This window comes from Drosophila eugracilis, unplaced genomic scaffold (assembly GCF_018153835.1).
Source record: "Drosophila eugracilis isolate 14026-0451.02 unplaced genomic scaffold, ASM1815383v1 contig_2155, whole genome shotgun sequence".
In the NCBI taxonomy this organism is placed as follows: Eukaryota; Metazoa; Arthropoda; class Insecta; order Diptera; family Drosophilidae; genus Drosophila; species Drosophila eugracilis.
Window position 1 is genome coordinate 873629 of NW_024573039.1, and position 18209 is coordinate 891837.

The 18209-nt window shown below is 42.2% G+C and overlaps 4 protein-coding genes across 4 annotated transcripts; 2 read left to right on the plus strand and 2 right to left on the minus strand.

Annotated features, from left to right (window-relative positions):
- The first annotated feature begins 415 nt into the window (after nucleotides 1–415).
- LOC108110126 (mitochondrial ornithine transporter 1) lies at nucleotides 416–5957 on the plus strand. Its single transcript, XM_017219032.2, has 4 exons — nucleotides 416–889; nucleotides 1598–2273; nucleotides 4579–4684; nucleotides 5192–5957. The coding sequence occupies exons 1-4, from the start codon at nucleotides 548–550 to the stop codon at nucleotides 5481–5483; spliced, it is 1416 nt and encodes a 471-aa protein (XP_017074521.1). The 5' UTR covers nucleotides 416–547; the 3' UTR covers nucleotides 5484–5957.
- On the minus strand, nucleotides 5763–8069 carry LOC108110123 (FAST kinase domain-containing protein 5, mitochondrial). The gene is made up of 2 exons (XM_017219029.2): nucleotides 6132–8069; nucleotides 5763–5852 (listed from the first exon to the last, which is right to left on the minus strand). Exons 1-2 carry the CDS (start codon nucleotides 7929–7931, stop codon nucleotides 5763–5765), a joined length of 1890 nt encoding a protein of 629 aa, XP_017074518.1. The 5' UTR covers nucleotides 7932–8069.
- Nucleotides 8070–10280: 2211 nt separating this feature from the next.
- On the plus strand, nucleotides 10281–15403 carry LOC108110119. The gene is made up of 5 exons (XM_017219024.2): nucleotides 10281–10605; nucleotides 10663–13440; nucleotides 13500–13841; nucleotides 13905–14603; nucleotides 14693–15403. The coding sequence occupies exons 1-5, from the start codon at nucleotides 10557–10559 to the stop codon at nucleotides 15091–15093; spliced, it is 4269 nt and encodes a 1422-aa protein (XP_017074513.1). The 5' UTR covers nucleotides 10281–10556; the 3' UTR covers nucleotides 15094–15403.
- Nucleotides 15404–15989: 586 nt separating this feature from the next.
- On the minus strand, nucleotides 15990–17142 carry LOC108110132 (ras-related protein RABD2c). Its single transcript, XM_017219038.2, has one exon. It carries the CDS (start codon nucleotides 17126–17128, stop codon nucleotides 16373–16375), a length of 756 nt encoding a protein of 251 aa, XP_017074527.1. The 5' UTR covers nucleotides 17129–17142; the 3' UTR covers nucleotides 15990–16372.
- Nucleotides 17143–18209: the final 1067 nt, after the last annotated feature.

Consider the following 18209-nt stretch of genomic DNA (forward strand, 5'->3'; position numbering starts at 1 on the left):
AACTGTACTAAATGGTATTTGTAAAACTAAGTTATGATTTAAATGTAAATTATTAAATTTATATAAGAGCGCGGAAGGCGATAAAAAAAAAAGAAGGGAGAGGAAATGCCGCATAATGAAACGAGATATACACCACATACCAAAAATTAAAAAAAAAAAAAAAAAAAAAAAAAACATAAAAATAAAAACAAAAACCATGATAATAAATATAAACACACACTAACACACACACACACACATTGAGAGATAAGGGTAGAGAGATCGCCGATCTGATCCACATGATATGTATACACCTATATATGCATATGGCGTAATCAAATTATCGATTATTAATAAAACGTAAATCGAACAATTATTTGAAAGGAAACCACAACCCCCTTGGCTTTTCATTAACAATCTAAAAACGATACAAAAAAAAAAAAGTTTATATACAAGCACACCATTAAATTTTTGCCGTTTCCCCTCTCGGAAATTCCACGCCTACGGCCAGAAAGGGATAGCAACATCAGCGGTTACAGTGACCCATCCCTTTCCCGTACCCGTTTCCATGCGCGAGAGCGAACGGGATACCATCAGCGCCCACCCAGCGCCCATCAACAACAACAACAATACTAACAACACCAAAAACACCAATAACAACAAAGATGATGGAGAAGCCAGCAAACCGGCAGATAGCGTACCTCTACCGCCCCCCCTAAAAGCGATCAAACACCGTCGCTCAAAGAAATCATCGCCTGACGAAGCGCCATCCGAACCCCCAACTGATGACGCCATACAGGCGCCGTCCATCCCACCACCGCCCCCGCGTATCGGCAGCAGTCAAGCGGGTAGCAGCGTACTGATAATGACGCCCGAGGAAATCATCGAGGCCTATGAGCGCGCCCTGAAGGTAGAGTTGTCGAAAACGATCGAAAACAATTTATCGATAGGTTAGGTTAGTTAGTAGCTAACAAATCGATTTTGCATCATACAGAATGAGTCTAACATTATATGCATTTTCTTGTTGATAATATTGATAGAATTTTATCTAGTTGATCACTTAAATCTATATTAGAAAACAGAAACCAATAACAGGATTAATGAAGGATCACAGAAAGTTCACAAAAAGAAAGGATCTTATTAATTAACATATTTTTGATCGGCATAAAGGTTTTCTTTCTCAAAACCGACATTATCAGATCGATTAATTTGTAGGCTAACTAGGATTAACAATTTTCAGATTTCCAGATTTCTAATCTGGTACTTCGCCCTAAGTGATATGAGCTTAGAATTCTTAAGCAGTAATTTAAACTATAAAATTGATTACATAAATAACAGATCGATAATCACTTTTCTATATCTCAGTTAACCGATATAGCGTAAATTAAATATAAATTATTAATATTAAAATAATAAACAATATTTATAGAGCACATGGCTCTTCATTGATCATTTAAAATTAGATCATTAAAAGCCAAAAATAACCAATTAATCCAAATCTTATCTGTGATCCCAATTTCACCAAAGTTTCGAGGTGAAATTGGGAACACGGTTCGTATACGATATGTAATTAAAAGCTGACAACCCTATTGTATGTACCGCTCCCCCTACCCCTTAGGAGGCCGAAGGGCACGATGAAGAGGACGGAGAGAATACGAACAAGTCGAAGCGCTGGCTGAGCAAACCGATCACTGTGAAATCGACACTGAGAGCCATACGCGACGGCCTGTTGTTCGTGGTCGGCGGTTTCCTGCGATTCGTTCGACGACTAGACATGCACGGCGGCGGTACGGGCAACAACATTAATTTCGTCGAGGGGCTGATCGACTTCTTGGCGGGATCCCTGGGCGGAGCGGCCCAGGTGTACGTATCCCAGCCTCTCGACACCGTTAAGGTTAAGCTACAGACCTTTCCAGAGGCATATCGCGGCATGTTAGATTGCTTTCTGAGCACCTATCGTAAGGATGGCTTCTTTCGTGGCTTATACGCCGGATCCGTTCCAGCCGTATTTGCCAATGTGGCGGAAAACTCTGTTCTCTTTGCCGCCTATGGTGGCTGTCAGAAATTCGTCACCTTTGTCGTCGGCAAGGAGACATCAACGGAATTGACCACTGTGGAGAATGCCTGTGCCGGTTCCCTAGCCGCCTGTTTTTCCACCCTGACCCTCTGCCCCACTGAGCTGATCAAGTGTAAGCTGCAGGCACTCCGTGAGATGAAACAACTCATAGAACCAGCTCATCCGGATGATATGCGAACTCCGTGGACACTGACGCGTTATATTTGGCGTACTGAGGGTGAGTGTTTATAATTTTTGTTTTTAGAAAATATTTTTATCTTCAATATTTTGTGATAACAACAGCTAAAAAGCATTCAAAATTGGGTTAATTTTGGTTAGATGACATTAAATAGAAGAGAAGAAACTTAAAACTTAAAATTCCTATGGTTCTTATAGCAAAAAGTGATCCGTAATTCTTAGGTAAACACTTCACAACAATAGTTTTTTAATCTCCCAAAAAGTGTAGTATTAACCAGCTATTAAAAAACCTTTCTATATTTCAAACTAAACAAAAATTTATAAGTTCCCCTTGAAGTAAAAACAACACTTTACTTATTAACATGTTCAACATATCTAAATGATAAGAAAATACAGTAAACACCACTAAAGTCGAACATCAATTGTGTGAAACTTCCTAAGTGTAATCGTTAAGATGGCAAAGAGTTAACTATTAATATTTACAAAATATTTTAACAATTTTACTCTTGTTTAGTCACAGTTAAATAATGACTTTAAAATTAATCTTTAAACAGTGTAATGGATTACAACATTATTTCACTGTACCGCGTTTGCTCTGTAGCAAATATTTGCCAAAATTACTTAAAGATATTGTAACTTTTAATGTCCAGAATGATCGCTTTATCCCGGAATATATTTTAGGGGGCGTAGCCTTGGGGAAAAGCTATTGTTGCTCCCGACCCTCAAGTGCTCCGATTAGATTATCTCCGCATGGCTTTCGGCGATCTTTTTCTTCTAATAATTCACAATTATCGCATCGCGGTGTGCGATATAAACACAGATACACATCTCACCCATACCAAGACACAAGTGTCCACATGGTTTGGGATCAGATCGCACTGAGGTTGCCGGATCCATTGGGGGGGTCTTCTTAAGGGATCTCCTGCAACAAATGGGCAACAATGCAGTTAAATTCAAATTTGAATTTGAATATTGTTGGCTTTGGGGGAAATACATTTGAAAAGATATTTAGTTCTGTTGGCCTTGATTAGTTGGTTGGCATATAAAAGTTACTTCTCAAAATAGTCGACTTTAGTTAATGTAAAAACATATAAAAAATCGTAAATTTCTTCATAACTTTGTCGTTCAAAATGTTTTGGCAAACTATTGCTTACAGGTTAAATATATATCTTATATCAAAAGCATTCAGATTTCCTCGAGTTTTAATTTACTCACTAATTAAATTACAAGGCCTTAGCAAGCACTTGTCTTTCCCTATAAGTTGATCTTAAAAAACCCTCTAAAAGTAGCTTATGTTTAAAGAGAAATTTGAGAATCTGACTGCCAAAAGTCGAAGTTTTAATACCCTAAAGCTTAAATCAAATCAAATTCAAATCTTTTTTGTAATTTAGAATTTGATTTTGAAACTGAACACGTGAAGACCATAGAAACAGACGAAAACTATAAACTTTTTACGAGCGGAATAGTCTGAAACTTAATCTGGGAACATAAAATAAAAAATCATTTCAAAACTTTCCTAATAATGAATTTAAAAAAGAAACAAAAGAGATCATAGAACCGACAAGTCTTTGGTTTCTTATAATTTTATAAAAGTAAAATACTTCTGTAAATAAATGCCAATTTTCACTTCCATCAAGTTTAAGGCTTAATTTTAGATATTCTTCTAGTAATTCCAGCATGACCATGTACCACGAACATGCTAGCATTTTTTTATGCTGACACTTAAAAAAAATAAACTTAGCAATAACAGGAAACATAAACCCTACAAAAACCAGCTAAGGCTATAAAACGCCAGTCAAGTGATGGATTTTTGTAAAGAATCTAAAAAAAAAAAAAAACCGACTCTTAATCAAATCTAATCGAACATGAGAAGGCTGCCGTTCCTCTCAGTACTCAGTTTTGTGAAACATAAATAATGAGTATTTACTACGCAGATTGCGAAAAGCGAATTAGGAATTAGGAATTTCTATGAAAACTGATAAGAACTATTCATAGCTATAACCTAGCAGCTGAGAACATGCCACGCACAGTGACGTAGTAATCCGAGATAACTGTTAAAATATATATATATATATAGCTATAGAGAGGAATCGGAAAATAGTGAGCGGGAAGTGCAGTTGTGGATAATGCACATGGTTAGGTCATTATCAGTCAAGTGGAAATTTACTGAAACGCTTCCTGATTGACAGCCTCAAGTCGGCAGATCATGAACACGTTTCCGTTTCGCCTTCGATTGATGTTTGATGTCCGTCCATTACCAGATAACCCCATCCTCACGTGCCAATCTCCAACTTTGCAGTTTTTTCAGTTTATACCATTGACTCATTGACCAATCTCCTTCACAGGCATTCGAGGCTTCTATCGTGGCTTGAGCTCAACGTTCATGCGGGAGATGCCCGGCTACTTCTTTTTCTTTGGCAGCTACGAAGGCACTCGAGAATTACTGCGACGGTGAGTATAAAAGATGGATTAATCTTTGAATTAAATGTTACTTAAATATTGGAATGGAGTATAGGAACTAATTTATATAAATCTTAAGAATCTATTCAAAGTCCACAAGCATGATTTCCAGATCTCAAAAAATAGCTTCTCATAGCAAAAGACATTTTCCACTTCGAAAATTTGCTAATTTTATATTTGTTAGCTTACAGATTTGTTTTACAAATTACTTAACAAAATCCCAGCCTAGATAATAGACCAGAAAGTTTAACAATCCTTAAGAAATGCTTAAATCTAAACTCAGGAAGTTAACAACGTTTTTACTTGACTTAACAAATTTGAGTCTTGTTGGACCTTGGCAGTTGGTTAGGACAAAACTTAGTCGGACTTTCATAACCAGAACTCTTGAAACTATTAAGAAAGTCCTCCAGACAAAGTTTTAGTTATAAAAGATCAACTATATGCCTTCAGTACTAGTTTACCCTACATTCTTACACCTTGAAATTATCTCTCCTGCAGCGATGACCAAACTAAAGATGAAATTGGAGCAGTACGTACAATGATAGCTGGCGCTATTGGTGGCGTCTGTCTGTGGACATCGACATTTCCCGCTGATGTGATCAAGAGCCGCATCCAGGTAAAGAACCTCAACGAGAGCATGTTCAGCGTGGGAGCCGACATAGTACGGCGCGAGGGAGTTTTGGCTTTATACCGTGGCCTTCTACCATCTGTCCTGCGCACCATTCCAGCAACGGCCACTCTGTTTGTGGTTTACGAATACACCAAGCAAGCATTGCACTCCACCCTCTGACGGACTTATCCGGCGTAATAGATGGCACTTTGCTAGTAGTTGTGGGCTTATGACGCGTGGCCGCGGGCGGTCATAATTAAATATTCGATAATTCATTTTTTTTCTAGATAATTAATAGAACGTAGTGTTGTGCCTGTACAATGTTCAGATAATGCTAATGACTGACTTAAATTCAACATCTTGCCGTTTTTTTCATTCCATTTCGGCTAGCTGTTTGTCCTTGTCTCATGCTCTTCTTATTCCTGTTAAGTTTTCTGTTGGCAGCTGTCCTTGCTGTTCCTAAATCTTGGCCACTTGGCTAAGACGCCGTCTGATAAAGTCCTGGCGGTCGGCAGATGTTTCCAGTTCACGCCATTCGTACCAATAGATCTGAAAAAAAATATGGATTATTATAAATAATGTTAAGTAACTAATAATCCTAAAAGATACTTATAGATGTCTGCCAATAAATACGCTTTCAGTTCAAAAACAAAACCATTTTTTTATATAGTTCTATAGTTCATAGATAAAATGGCTATATAATAGCTTAAAAATGAAAGAGATGGAAGAAGGAAAAATGCAACCCCTTGTACTCTTAATATAGAGTATAAAAATCAAGGATTTTATGATATAAACTGAACCATAAATATCTCATGATATAGCACTTACCACCAGCGGCTGATGTCCCAACTGCTTTAGCTGCCTTAACTTCATATCCATTTGCCCAGTGAATCGCTCCTTATCGCGAATCACGTTGTTCCATCCCGCTATCACAATGACCACAGTGGCCACCTGGTCATCCGCCGCCTTGGTCTCGCCCAGCAAATGCTTGCGGGTTAGAATCTCTCCGCTGTAATCCACGCAGGCCTCCACATTCAAGGGCACAGCCTTCTTCTGCTGATGGTCGTAACAGAGCACTAAATCGCATCGATCGTAATGCGGCAGGATATGCTTGAAGGTCACTGGGCGGTGAATTAGAGAGATTGCATCCTGAATTTCTACTAGAATGCGATCGGTGCTGTTTAATTTGAAACGGCCGTCCCGCTGGGGGATGTACTGTGTGTAGAGGCGACCCATCTGCTGCCGCTGACGATCCGTAATCAGTGGGCCTTCGTACTCCTGGCCTAGAAGACGAGCAAAGCTGTCCAGGTGAAAGTATTCCCGTCCGGGCAGTCCGCTGGGGTAGGCATGGTGCACGAATCGCGGCTGCAGAGCCACGCCAAGAAGCTCCAAATCGTAAACACCGCGCATTGTTAGAAACTGCAGGCAGTTGGTAAAGCAACGAGGATGGCGCAGAATTTCCTCCATCCGCTGACGAAGCAAATCGGGCAGCCTGTCCGCCAAGCGACGTTCCACTCCTGATATTGTGGTAATATTAAACAGTCCCATTACCAGACAGATACGCTCCATGTCCTTCAGGCGGGAGGAGTCCAATTCACGTTCGAATCTCAGCAGAATGCTTTCCACTAGCGAATCATTGCAGGTCTGCAGTTCACAACCAAGAAGAGCCATGTGCAGGCAGGTAAGCAACGAAACGCGTTCCACTTGCGACTCTAGTTGGATGAGCAACGTCTTGAGCGGCTCAACGTGGGGTAACTTGCTGCTGTAGCGCAGCACCTTCAGCAGTGCCACCAAGGCGATGTCCTCCACAGTATCCAGTTCTTTGCCCAGCCGCTGGTAGATTTGCGTTAGCAGTTCCGGATTTCTGATAGGCGTCTGGGTTTTAAAGAAGCCCATGGCCATGACGCCCAGCTCGGACAAGGTCATCTGATCCACGCATCGGGCCAGATTCAGCTCAAAGTCAAACATCTCGAAGACGGGTCGGCGTAGTAGATTGCACAGAAACATGGAGTGAACCAATTGTTCTGGCGGCAGTTTACGTAACTTGCGGCCCAGCTTCTTAAGGGCCAGCCACACGTACTCGCCGATCCTGACCAGACCCAGGCGATACCAGGCATCGCTTACTAGCAGCAGTTGTTTACTAGACCAGCGCTCAATGCGGCGACAGCACTCGATGTCCATAGTGTTCCACAGCTCCATGTAGTTGTGCGTTTTGGGTGATTCAGGGTCGGGCAGCTCGGCCAAGGCGCTCAGCGATCCCAGGAGCTGTTCGTCCGTTAACCGATGAAGCTGCTCGCAAAAGGTTCTGGTGAAGGCGTCATAGCGGGCATCGCTAATCTGCAGTTTCAGCCGGTTGCAATGCTTCACCAGGCCCTGAAAGTCTGCGTATAGTTCGTCGGGATTGGCATCTGCCTGCGGACGCATAAAGCCTTCCGAGGCGGGCATATCCTGCCAGACGGTGTCGCGTGGACGCACTATTGCGTAGGGTTTCAGCGAATCCATTAATATGCCGTGAGCGAACTGATTTTCCCGGTCAGCGAAAATGCGCGCCTGCGTTACGCTGGACGCGCATATCTGGCGACCAACACGTCCCACACCGCGCCAGAGGCAGTGAGTCCTTGACCACATGATTTAAATATAATCTATATCGTTTTTCAGTCAATTCAATTAAATTTTAATTAAAAACGCGTTACGAAAACATTTGCCGAAAAACAGGCCGGTAAATCAGCTGATTGTGTGCAGTGCTGCCAGAGTGGTGGAAAAAGGTGTTCGCGTGTCAAAGAAATAAGCTAAAGTACTCTGCACAATGCGCACTCTGCTATCGATATCGATATTGATCTGTGTAATCTGATCAGTGATCAATGACTATCAGTTGAATGTCTTATTCATTAAAGAATTCATTATTACGCACTGCCAACTTTAAATGAAATATCAACCACAATTAAAAAATAGTATTGTTATTAAAAAACCATGGGTTTAAAAAAAAATTTTTTTTTTTTTTTTTGAAGACATAGTTTTGAAAAGTTTTTCAAAATTAAGACTATACTTTAATATAATTTCTGTTCATTCAATCATTCATTCATTATATCTGTGACTATGTTTAGAAAAAATTTCTAGGTGGAGGTTGTTTTGTAGTTAAGTTGGAGTAGTTTTTGTTTACCCGACAAGTTGGTCGAAGATCAAATGGAATCTACTGATATTCTGAGGTATGTATGAATCAAAGGGAAGAATCACTAGAGAATTATAAAAAAAAAATTTAGGAAGTTTCATTCCAGGGGTGCTCAAAATCGACGTATGGCAGAGCATTTACTAACACAAATACAAGACTGACTCTTTTGTGCTAATTTGCAGCTGTGCCCTGAGAGAAAGAAAGACACTTTTTTTTTGCTAACCAATTCATGACTCATTTTACTGTCCCGCCAAATGCAAAATAAACCCCAAACCGCAAACAGAAGTTACAAAGAATTAAAAGGTAGATGTGGAATGACGTGGAAAGAGGAAAAGAAGTGTAATAGCATCGTGAGCGCTCAAAGCTCATGAGTGAGCGCGTCCATATGCAGTGAGCAAAAAAAACCAAAGAGCACTGAGAGTATAGACGTTGATTATCCCTATTTTAATGAGTTAACTAAATGGACAATACCTGTAAGAGCTTCACGCGATCTTCATGAGGTCAGTTAACTGTTGTTGTCAAGTCGAAAAAGTTGAGGTTATTTCAAGGGTATCAAAAACCTCATTTATTTTCAATCTGGTAAAGGGGTAGAGTCTTTATTGAGCATATTACCACAAAATAGACATATCAATCTACCAAATGAAGTTTATTTTATCAAAGAGAGGTATTTAAACTGTGAAATCAGAAGTAGAACTTTTTTAAACATAAGATAATGATACTTTGGCTTGTGTATCGGAAGACTATGCCCTACTCTTATATATTTACTCAAAAAGTTGTTATAGATTTTCGATGTCTATAGTTCGGTCCTTCGCACAAAATTTTGTTTAGCAATTTTAGTGTATTAAGACAACCTTTCTTAGGTGGAATGGATTGCTTTACAAATGCAGGCCTAAAATTTAGTATTCAGAGAGCTCAGGAACATTTCGTGTATTTGAAAAATCAGAAAAATTGATATATATATTGTAAAGGTATACAAATGTGGCAGCTAAAGAGCTAAGGGACGAATGCCGAAACTGCTCTTAAAATCAGAATGATTAAAGTGTCAAATAAATCTTAACGCGATATTGCATTTAAATAGTGTTAATACCTTCCAAACTTTCATATTTTTCATCGCAGGGAACAACCACCTCTAGTGTAGAACAGAATTAAGACACCATGTTGAATCCAATACATGCTGGGACTGTCAAGCTTCAACTGTTATACAGGAAGTTGACTTCTCCGTGACTTTTGGAAAGTACTGGCAAGATCTATTGGTGTTATCTTGACCGTAATCGAAACGTGGTTTTATTTTCCGAATTCCCATCTCTATAATTATAAGCAAGTCATCCAGATGTTTGACATTCACATGTCAGCGTACATGACATATATATTATGTTTCATCGGAGCACTGCCAGACTGCGGGAAAACTATCTGAAGATAGGAGCTACTAGATCCTAGCCAACAATTTACTTCATTTTCAGGACTTAATTTAATATAAATACATGTTTTCCTTATTCTCATCCGCGTGATAAGACATTCTAATATCATTGAAATAAGTCATTATTAATTTTTCTTTATACTGAACTACCAGACCGCTAAAAAACTATCGAAAGATGCGTGATTCGGGTTTCATCCCTAAGACCTCGTTAGTACCTAGGAAACAATTTCTTTTCTTTATTGGATATAATGGCATATATATTTAGATTTTTTGGGTCCAATCCAAGTGTTTGGCTATTCAAATGTCATCGAAAGTAGTCATGATTCTTTTCACCAGGTCAACGCTGCCAGATCGTTGCAATAGTTAGACTGACGCCTCTTAAGTCTGGCAACGTTATACTGTGTGCCCTGCGAACAATTTGCTATTAGCTCTTTCGGCGTCGCAAAAACCCGTTTTTCGGGAAGCCTGCTTAATTTTTTTTTTAATCCGCGTTTACAGATTAGTCCCGAATATTCTGGGAGTCAGTTTTCGGGTAAAAACTTAGATATTTATCAGTCACAACGGCGTATTCGTCACCGGGTCTTTCGATAGAACGATTCTTCGCGTCGTTTGTGTCGGGAAGGCGCGGCTTGGAGCTACGATTGGATCGTTGTTAGGTATATGAGCCATGGAGGAAAAGGTCATTCCAGTTAGCAATGGTCCGTTGATCTCTGATGGTGAGTACGCCGGTTTGTCAACCGATCATTTGTCCAACTATCGTTCCTTACTGCTAGGTAACTCGAAGGAGCCAAAGGAGGCCAGTGAGAAAGTGTCAGCCAATCCGTTCAGCCGCACTACTAATTCGGGATCAGGGATAACCAACCTTCTGCAGAGCTGCGAGACGGAAAAACAACTTATTATTTTAGTCAGCCGTAAGCCGGCTTTGTATGACTCTCGGCATCCGAGATTCCACGACGACAGCCACAAAGAACAGCTTTGGCAAAAAATTGCACGCAGTTTGGCCACGGATTTAACTAACTGCCTGGTGGCCTGGTCGGAGCTGCGTTACCGCTTCCAGCGTCATGTGCGCCGCCTAAGAGCATTTCATGGTAGCGCCACCAAACGCGATCGCAAGCGAGAGCGTCCTTGCATGCGGCACGAGGAGGAGCTGTTCTTTCTATACCCTCATGTGGCCCGTTTCCCGCTGATCGTAGAGAAGACCGATCCAATAGAGATTGCAATTCCGGAGAGCATCGAAGGAAATGCCGCCACGGCTGAGGTAGAGTTCGTAGAACCCCCGCCCGTGGATGTCATAGATGTTGATCTTGAGGAGGATTCGAACTACAAATTCCGCTGTTCTAAGGAACACCGTCGCCTCATAGAGGCTGTACAGGCGTATCCGCAATTGTATGACTCTCAGATACCTGGCTATGACAACACACGGCATCGCGGTCTTATCTGGGGAGCCATCTCAAATGAGCTCCATGACAAGGCCACGAAGCTGATGAAAAGCTGGCTAAAGTTGCAGACGCGCTACGAATGGGAGCTGAATAAGGGACCAACTCTGTGCAAGACCTCGGAACTGTGCCAGTTAATGGACTTTCTTCGCCCGCATGTACAGCGTCTGCCTGGCACCGTGTGCAAGTCCTCCAAGTACCTGGAGGCCGATTGGCACGAGCCCATCGAGCATTTCCGCAGTGTAATGGCGCTAATCAATACGATGCGTAGCATGCCCGATCTAGTGCAGTTAACAGATGAATCCCTCTCCTTTACGGTGAAGCCGCCGCGTTACGACGAATTCTGGCAAAAGGTCGGCAACGAGGTGATGTGCGGCTACGAGCGCTGCGAGGTCACTTGGTTAGTGCTCCGCTCGTTTCATCAGGAACTGCAGGCTATGCGCTTGGCCGGCTATCAGCTGCAGGACAAATGGTACTTTGAAAACGCGATCAGCAGCATCTTCAAGCAGGTGGCCACCAGATCTACAAGCCGTCAGGCTGTTAAACGCAAACACAACGGCGCAGTAGTGCCTTCAGAGCCTCCAGCCAAAATACAACCGCCGCCACGTCTGCCATTGGCCATTGTCTATCCACCAAAATGTAGCAGCTCTGGCAGCAGCACCAGCAGCAGCGGTACGAGCACTGGCACATTCTCAGGAAAAGGCATCGTTCCCACTATCATGAATGTCAGGAGTTGCTCTGGCCCCGCCAATGTCAGCCCCAACTCCCCCTCCGCATCCACCAGTTCCATTTTAAATCCAGTTCCAGATTCAGCTATTCCGTCATTTGTAATCCCTAAGATTACGTCGGCCATCAGCGTAGCCTCGTTAAATACGTCGCCCATGAGGATACCGGCCACATTGCGGATTGCGCCCGCCGTTGTACAGCCACCCGTCGTAATGAACACTCCGCCGGCAGGCTCGAATCCTGCTTTAAGCGCAGTGCGTCCCGTGATACCTCAGCGTCCTGGTTTGCAGGTGACTATTAAGTCCAACAAGTCTACACCCAGTCCAGCTCAGATGCCGCCGGCAGTCTCCCGATCTTTAATTCGAGCGGTGCACCCATCTAATCACAGTCTGTCTTCACCTAATGCCGCCGCAGTGGCAAGCCTGCGATATCCTCAACCTACGCCACTGGGAGCGCTTGCCGAAAAGCCGAATCCCCAGCCAGTATTGCCACCATCTACGGCCAAGTCTATACCTAATTCGATACCCGTAAACCCACAGAATACTGTTATAAACAACACCTCATCATCAGGATCAGGGCCTCCAATGGTCCGAATTCATCAGCCTGGACTGAACAGCAGTTGGGATGTCACAAACAATGGCACTCCGGCCAGCAAACCCCTGGGATCACAAGCAGCAACTACTAAACCAACAGAAGAAGCAGCAAAAAGCGTAAAAGCCGCCGCCACAATAGTTGCAGCGAAAAAACCAATTGCTGCACCTTCAACGCCTGATAACGTCAAAAAGTATCGAAATATTGCTCCAGCACCGCCGCCAGGTATAACCAAGGTTGCTAAACCTGCAATAGAATCAGTGCCAGAGCCTTCCACTGCTCCAGTAGCAACAAAAGACACTGCACTTGCAGCAGCACCATCAGTCAAAGCAGCAACATTAGCGACAACTACAAAACAAATTACACCTGCCACAAAGCCTAACGCTGCATCATTAGCTAAAAGTCCAACAGCAGCCATTACGAACGCAGACGGCAAATCAGATAAAACACCAACAAAAGCCCCATCATCAGCCACCGTTTCCACATCACCAACAGTATCTAATGCAAAAACAGTGGCCAATGCGGAAACTGGAACTGAAGCATCAACATCCGGTGACAGTCAGTTGGAGGTTTCGTCAAAAACTGTTACTGTATTCATGAAGAATTATCCCGCCACTGGAAATATTATACACATTTTGATTGGTAACAGTTCAAATCGTTTGAATCTCAACATGACAAGAGCAGCGACCCTAATCCGTGAGGTTATGGCCATACCACAGCTCCATAAAAAGGATCTCCAATCGACACCCAAGTTTGAAGAGTTCTGGAAGAATCTCAGCAAAAGGTTTCACATGCCAGGTAAGTGTGCAAAATAATTTGAAATTTAAGAAAACAAAACTAATATTTGCCATTTGTAGAGGAAGCCTTGCGCGCCAGCTGGAAATTTCTAAAGGAGAACATAAGCGTCTTTCCGACAATTGCACCCATGCCAGAGCTGATGCGCTCAGTTAAGACCAGCGGAAAGGTGTGGGAGAAGTCGCATCGTTTATTTAGCAAGTTTGACGAAATAGCGCGCAAGTACATGTGGATGGATCACAAGGACGTGTTGCCGGAAGTGATACGCCATTTCCGAAAGTATGAGTACTTGTACTGGGAACTTCGCAAGCCGCGACCTGGTGAGAAGCCGATACCTCCGCGTCATTTCACGGATCGGGAGCGACAGGAGGTGTGGCTCGAGGCTCGTGTTAAGTTCCCTAATCGTAGGTTTCCATTGTAGGACTTTCCAGTGTTTCGTTTTTATAATAATAATCTTTGGCTTTCAGTCAATCATCGGGATATTTGGTCCATGTTTAAGTTTGCCTTCCGCACGTACATGGAGGATCTGGAGCGTGGTATCGAAAATCCCTGGCCACAAAACTGGTGGCAAGCCCTAGAGCAGCTCAAATTTTTGGCAGACGTGCGTTACCATCCGCTTGAGCCCTACTATTATATCGTGCACAATAAGATCTATGAGGAGGTGAAGCGCTGTAGCATGTACGAGGCTCTGATGTCCGCGGATCCTTCTGATAAGAGCAAGCCTACGCCTACCAGCCTTTTAGCGCGTTTATCCAAGGAACCCAAGCCATGGGAGACGGAGGATGCCAAGCGCTTGCTTACCGGCAAGTTGACAAAGGAGGAATGCACCTTTACAATCACCCGCACCGTTCCGCCCACGTCAACTGCTTCCCCACCTACTCCCGTACCTGAAACAGTGCCCGTGACCCCCGCAAAGGTTCCAGCAGCCGAGTCAACCTCAGGCAAGAAAACGCGTTCCAAAAGACCCCAGGGACTTGAGGGCAGCAGCAAGCAGGTCACGAAAAAATCGGAACCTCCAAAGAATCAAAAATTCAACAAACTTCCCACTATCGAGGCTTTCGAGTTGACCCACGTCCTGCGCCGCCATCCGAACACCTTTGAGAAGTCAAGTACCATTGATAAGCGTACCGCCTGGGTTCGTGTCTCCAAAGAGCTGAATGCCACAGGTATGCCGAGATGGAATTTCTCAGTCAACTGAGAAATGGTTAACAGCCATATGGATGTCTTACTAATTGATTTTTCGATTTCTTCGCAGTGACCGAATGCCGCCTGGGCTTGCAATATGCCCTTCGCCAGATGCGTATCCTTAAGATCACGGATCCAACGAATCGTTGCACCATGGGTCACAAGTACTTTAGGCACATGACGGAGATCTATAAGCAGGTGAAGCCGAATGGGCAGATCACAGTGCGAACACCGCAACAGGTCAACCAATCGCTTGCCGAGCCAGCCGAAGAAGTTAAACCGAACAATTTTATACCCGAGATCAATGTGACAAAGTGCAGTCCGAATTTAGTGGTAAAGAACTGGGCCAGCGCTGTGGGTAGCTTTTCAAAGACCGGCCAGGATGATCTTTGCGAAAAGCTGAAGCAAGTTTTTGCCAAGTACGCTAAGGAGCCCAATGCCAATGTTACCGAGGATCCGGCACCGCCTTAGCGCCTCAAACTTTATTGAGAGCTTTCTCTACGAGTTTAGGAACTTGCATCGTTCCATTAGCATCATCAAATCCATTATAAATTTCCGAACATCGTATTTATTAGTATTTGTAATTAACAGCAATGATTTTATTCGTTTTTAAGAATAGCCGAAAAAACGCAATATTTTCAAAAACTTCAATGGGATTTTAAATTCTGTGATGTCCCTAAAAAAAAAAACAAAAAACTATACATATATTTTTTTATAATTCTGAAATAATTTGTTAAACAGAAAGAATAAAAGAGCGCATATTACAGTTTGACCCAGCAAAGCCTTAGTTCCTCTTGAATCCTTTATGAGGTCCAAGGCTCTTTGATTAGGTGAACATATTTGTCGGTCAACATGGCCCCGCCCACTTGTATGGCCTCCCAGAAGACATGAAAGTAAGCCCGAATAAATTGAGACGACCGGACAATTGCGAAACGATTTGATTGCTGTTCTTGATGGAGTAGGAGGAGGAGGAGGAAGATAATGGGGCACAAGCACGTAATGTCCAAGGGGATGATTGTCCAGGAGCCAAGGAAGGGGCAGGCCATTCGACTGGGAAAACTATTTTACGAGTTTTGAAAATATATATATGGTCAGCTTATGTTTAATAATGAGAAAGCAAGTTCAAGAAATAATGTGGATTTAAATAAGAAAGAATATTTAATATTTAAGTACATAAAAAAAAAGTGATAAATTTGGAAAAAAAAATCTGAAATGGTTTTTGTATAACAATATTTAATAATGAAATTTATGTAGTATTTAAGAATTTTTTTTCTTTGCTCAAAAGTAGTTAAGTTTTTGTTTTTTTTTCTCAGCGTATATTTAAGAAGGAAAAACATTTTCATGGAAAAAACTTAAATATAAGAAAAGTTTGGCAAAAAAAAACAAGCAGATTACCAAATCCAAAATGTTTTCTTAGCTTTTACAATATTTAAAAATAAAACTTGAAAATCTGTTTATTGCTCGAAATCTTATGGTGTCTTCTTAGTCGCCTGCCAAATACTTAAATACTTAAGATAAAATTTAACTTAAATATAAGAGAAAGTTTTAAATAAGATTTATATCAAAAGATTTGGGCATTTCGATGTGTTTATTGAGCTTGTTAAGTGTGAAATCCCTTCGTTTAAAGTTAATAAATGTATAATTATAAAAGAACACAACATTGTTAGCTTTGAAATGAAAAGAAAGTCAAAAAACGGCAAGAACTAGTAATTTTCCCCGGTGTAAGAATCAACAAAGTTTTTTGAGTTTCCTAACAGCAGTTATCAACGTTCTTGTTCCGAAAGCCCGTCCTGTCCGTTAGATGCACTGGGGCCATTGCTAGCGCCTCGATGTCCTCCGATTCATTGGCTAGCTCCTGTCCGCCCATCAAGCGATTACTTGATGAATGCATATCTACCCTACAAGGGCTTGTGGGAGGTATAGCCATTGACCGATCAGATGCAGAAGAAGAGCGATTCATGCGTATGGACGGTCTAGGTTTGGCCACCAGGCGATTATAGACGGCAACAGCCAGGGCGGCAAAGATGTGATTTACATTGGCACCACTCTTGGCCGAAGTCTCACGGAATGGCACTGCCCGTGATTCAGCGTAGTGGGCCGCCTGCTCTTGGCTCACCTGGCGGCTTTCAAGCTCATCGCATTTGTTACCCACTAGTAAGACGCTCACCATTTCCGGACAATATTGACGTATCTCTTCCAGCCAACTATCAATGTTCTGGAAACTGCTAAGCGATGTAGTGTCATAGACGAGTAGAACACCATGGGCCCCGCGATAATAGGTAGGCAACACCGACCTAAAACGCTCCTCGCCGGCTGTATCCCAGATTTGAAGCTTCACCACTTGTCCGGCCACCTCCACAGTGCGTACCTTGAAGTCCACGCCCACCGTGCACAGATACTGCCCAGTGAATCGTCCATCTGTGAAGCGCATCAGAAGACAAGACTTGCCCACGCCGCAGTCGCCCAGGACGAGAATCTTGAAAAGGTACTTGTAGTCACACATCATGAATGGGGAGTACCAGTTAGGTTGAAGGAATAGAATGGAGTGACTTTAGTAGTTTGGGTTGCTTGATGAATTTATTGGGGTTGGATTGGGGTAATTTATAGTTAAAACTTTCGAAATGTTGCTGTTAAAAGTATATTTTTTATGCTATTTCAAAGATAAACTAATTTTAAGTTATTAATTTGTTATTTTACATTTACTATATGAAAAATTCCATCAAAAATCATAAAATTATCTTTGTTTTTAGTTTTAAATGTTACTAATCTTGCAGATTTTAAGTTTAAGGTTGAAAATAACACAAGTTTCCTAACAAAAAAAGTAACTTTACTAAAAGACTTATATCATTGCCTTACATTTTGTTAATAATTATCATTAAAAATCATATAGAAAAACATAATATTTCCCATTTTTAAAACCAAAGTAAGTATTACCCAAAACCTAAACAAAGACACTTCCATCCAGCTGCGTCCAGAGGAGAAAGGAACATAAAAATTAGCATTACCCCGACTCTGGATGGGCTGCAAAGGTCGAAGTGCTGAAGGCGAAAAAGCGCGGTAATCGGGGTCACCGAGGAGCGACCGTCATAATCATTCTGGCATCATGATGGCGTTGGCAATAATGTTGGCTCCTTGGTGATTAACGCAATTAAACAGGTGCTCAAAATGATGTTTCCAGTGGATTAGCTGAGGACACAGGATGCAGGATATGGGGGAGGGAAGCTGAGAGCTGGGAACTGGCTACTGAGGGGGGTCTCAAGATGAGGGATGAGATAGATGCGTACGTCCGCTAATAGGAGATACATTAGCAACATGCGCCCCATGTTCGCATTAATTCTAGTCGTTGGTTTCGGTTTGGTGGGTGGGTGGTTGGTAGGTGAGTTTTTGTAACGTTAAAATTCCATTAGCCACCCATCCACTAGGTAGGGTGGCGTTTTTTCTATGTATATATATTTATAACAGGTGTTCGTCTACAACTTCTTAGTGTACTTTGGCCATTGTCCGTTGGCTGGGAGACGGCACTTGAGTGTATCGCTTATGCAATTTCCCTAAATGGTTCACATGACCTCCTCCGCGCCTAATGAGCC

What these genes read in the sequence shown, in the direction of transcription:
- LOC108110119 (XM_017219024.2), top strand. Translation starts at nt 10,557, where the DNA reads ATGGAGGAAAAGGTCATTCCAGTTAGCAATGGTCCGTTGATCTCTGAT. An exon ending in CAAAAGGTTTCACATGCCAG is followed by an intron (nt 13,441 to 13,499) that starts GTAAGTGTGCAA and finishes TGCCATTTGTAG; the next exon opens with AGGAAGCCTTGCGCGCCAGC. An exon ending in CAAAGAGCTGAATGCCACAG is followed by an intron (nt 14,604 to 14,692) that starts GTATGCCGAGAT and finishes ATTTCTTCGCAG; the next exon opens with TGACCGAATGCCGCCTGGGC.
- LOC108110123 (XM_017219029.2), bottom strand. Translation starts at nt 7,931, where the DNA reads ATGTGGTCAAGGACTCACTGCCTCTGGCGCGGTGTGGGACGTGTTGGT. An exon ending in TGGGACATCAGCCGCTGGTG is followed by an intron (nt 5,853 to 6,131) that starts GTAAGTGCTATA and finishes ATTTTTTTTCAG; the next exon opens with ATCTATTGGTACGAATGGCG.
- LOC108110126 (XM_017219032.2), top strand. Translation starts at nt 548, where the DNA reads ATGCGCGAGAGCGAACGGGATACCATCAGCGCCCACCCAGCGCCCATC. An exon ending in TTATATTTGGCGTACTGAGG is followed by an intron (nt 2,274 to 4,578) that starts GTGAGTGTTTAT and finishes TCTCCTTCACAG; the next exon opens with GCATTCGAGGCTTCTATCGT. An exon ending in ACTCGAGAATTACTGCGACG is followed by an intron (nt 4,685 to 5,191) that starts GTGAGTATAAAA and finishes TCTCTCCTGCAG; the next exon opens with CGATGACCAAACTAAAGATG.
- LOC108110132 (XM_017219038.2), bottom strand. Translation starts at nt 17,128, where the DNA reads ATGATGTGTGACTACAAGTACCTTTTCAAGATTCTCGTCCTGGGCGAC.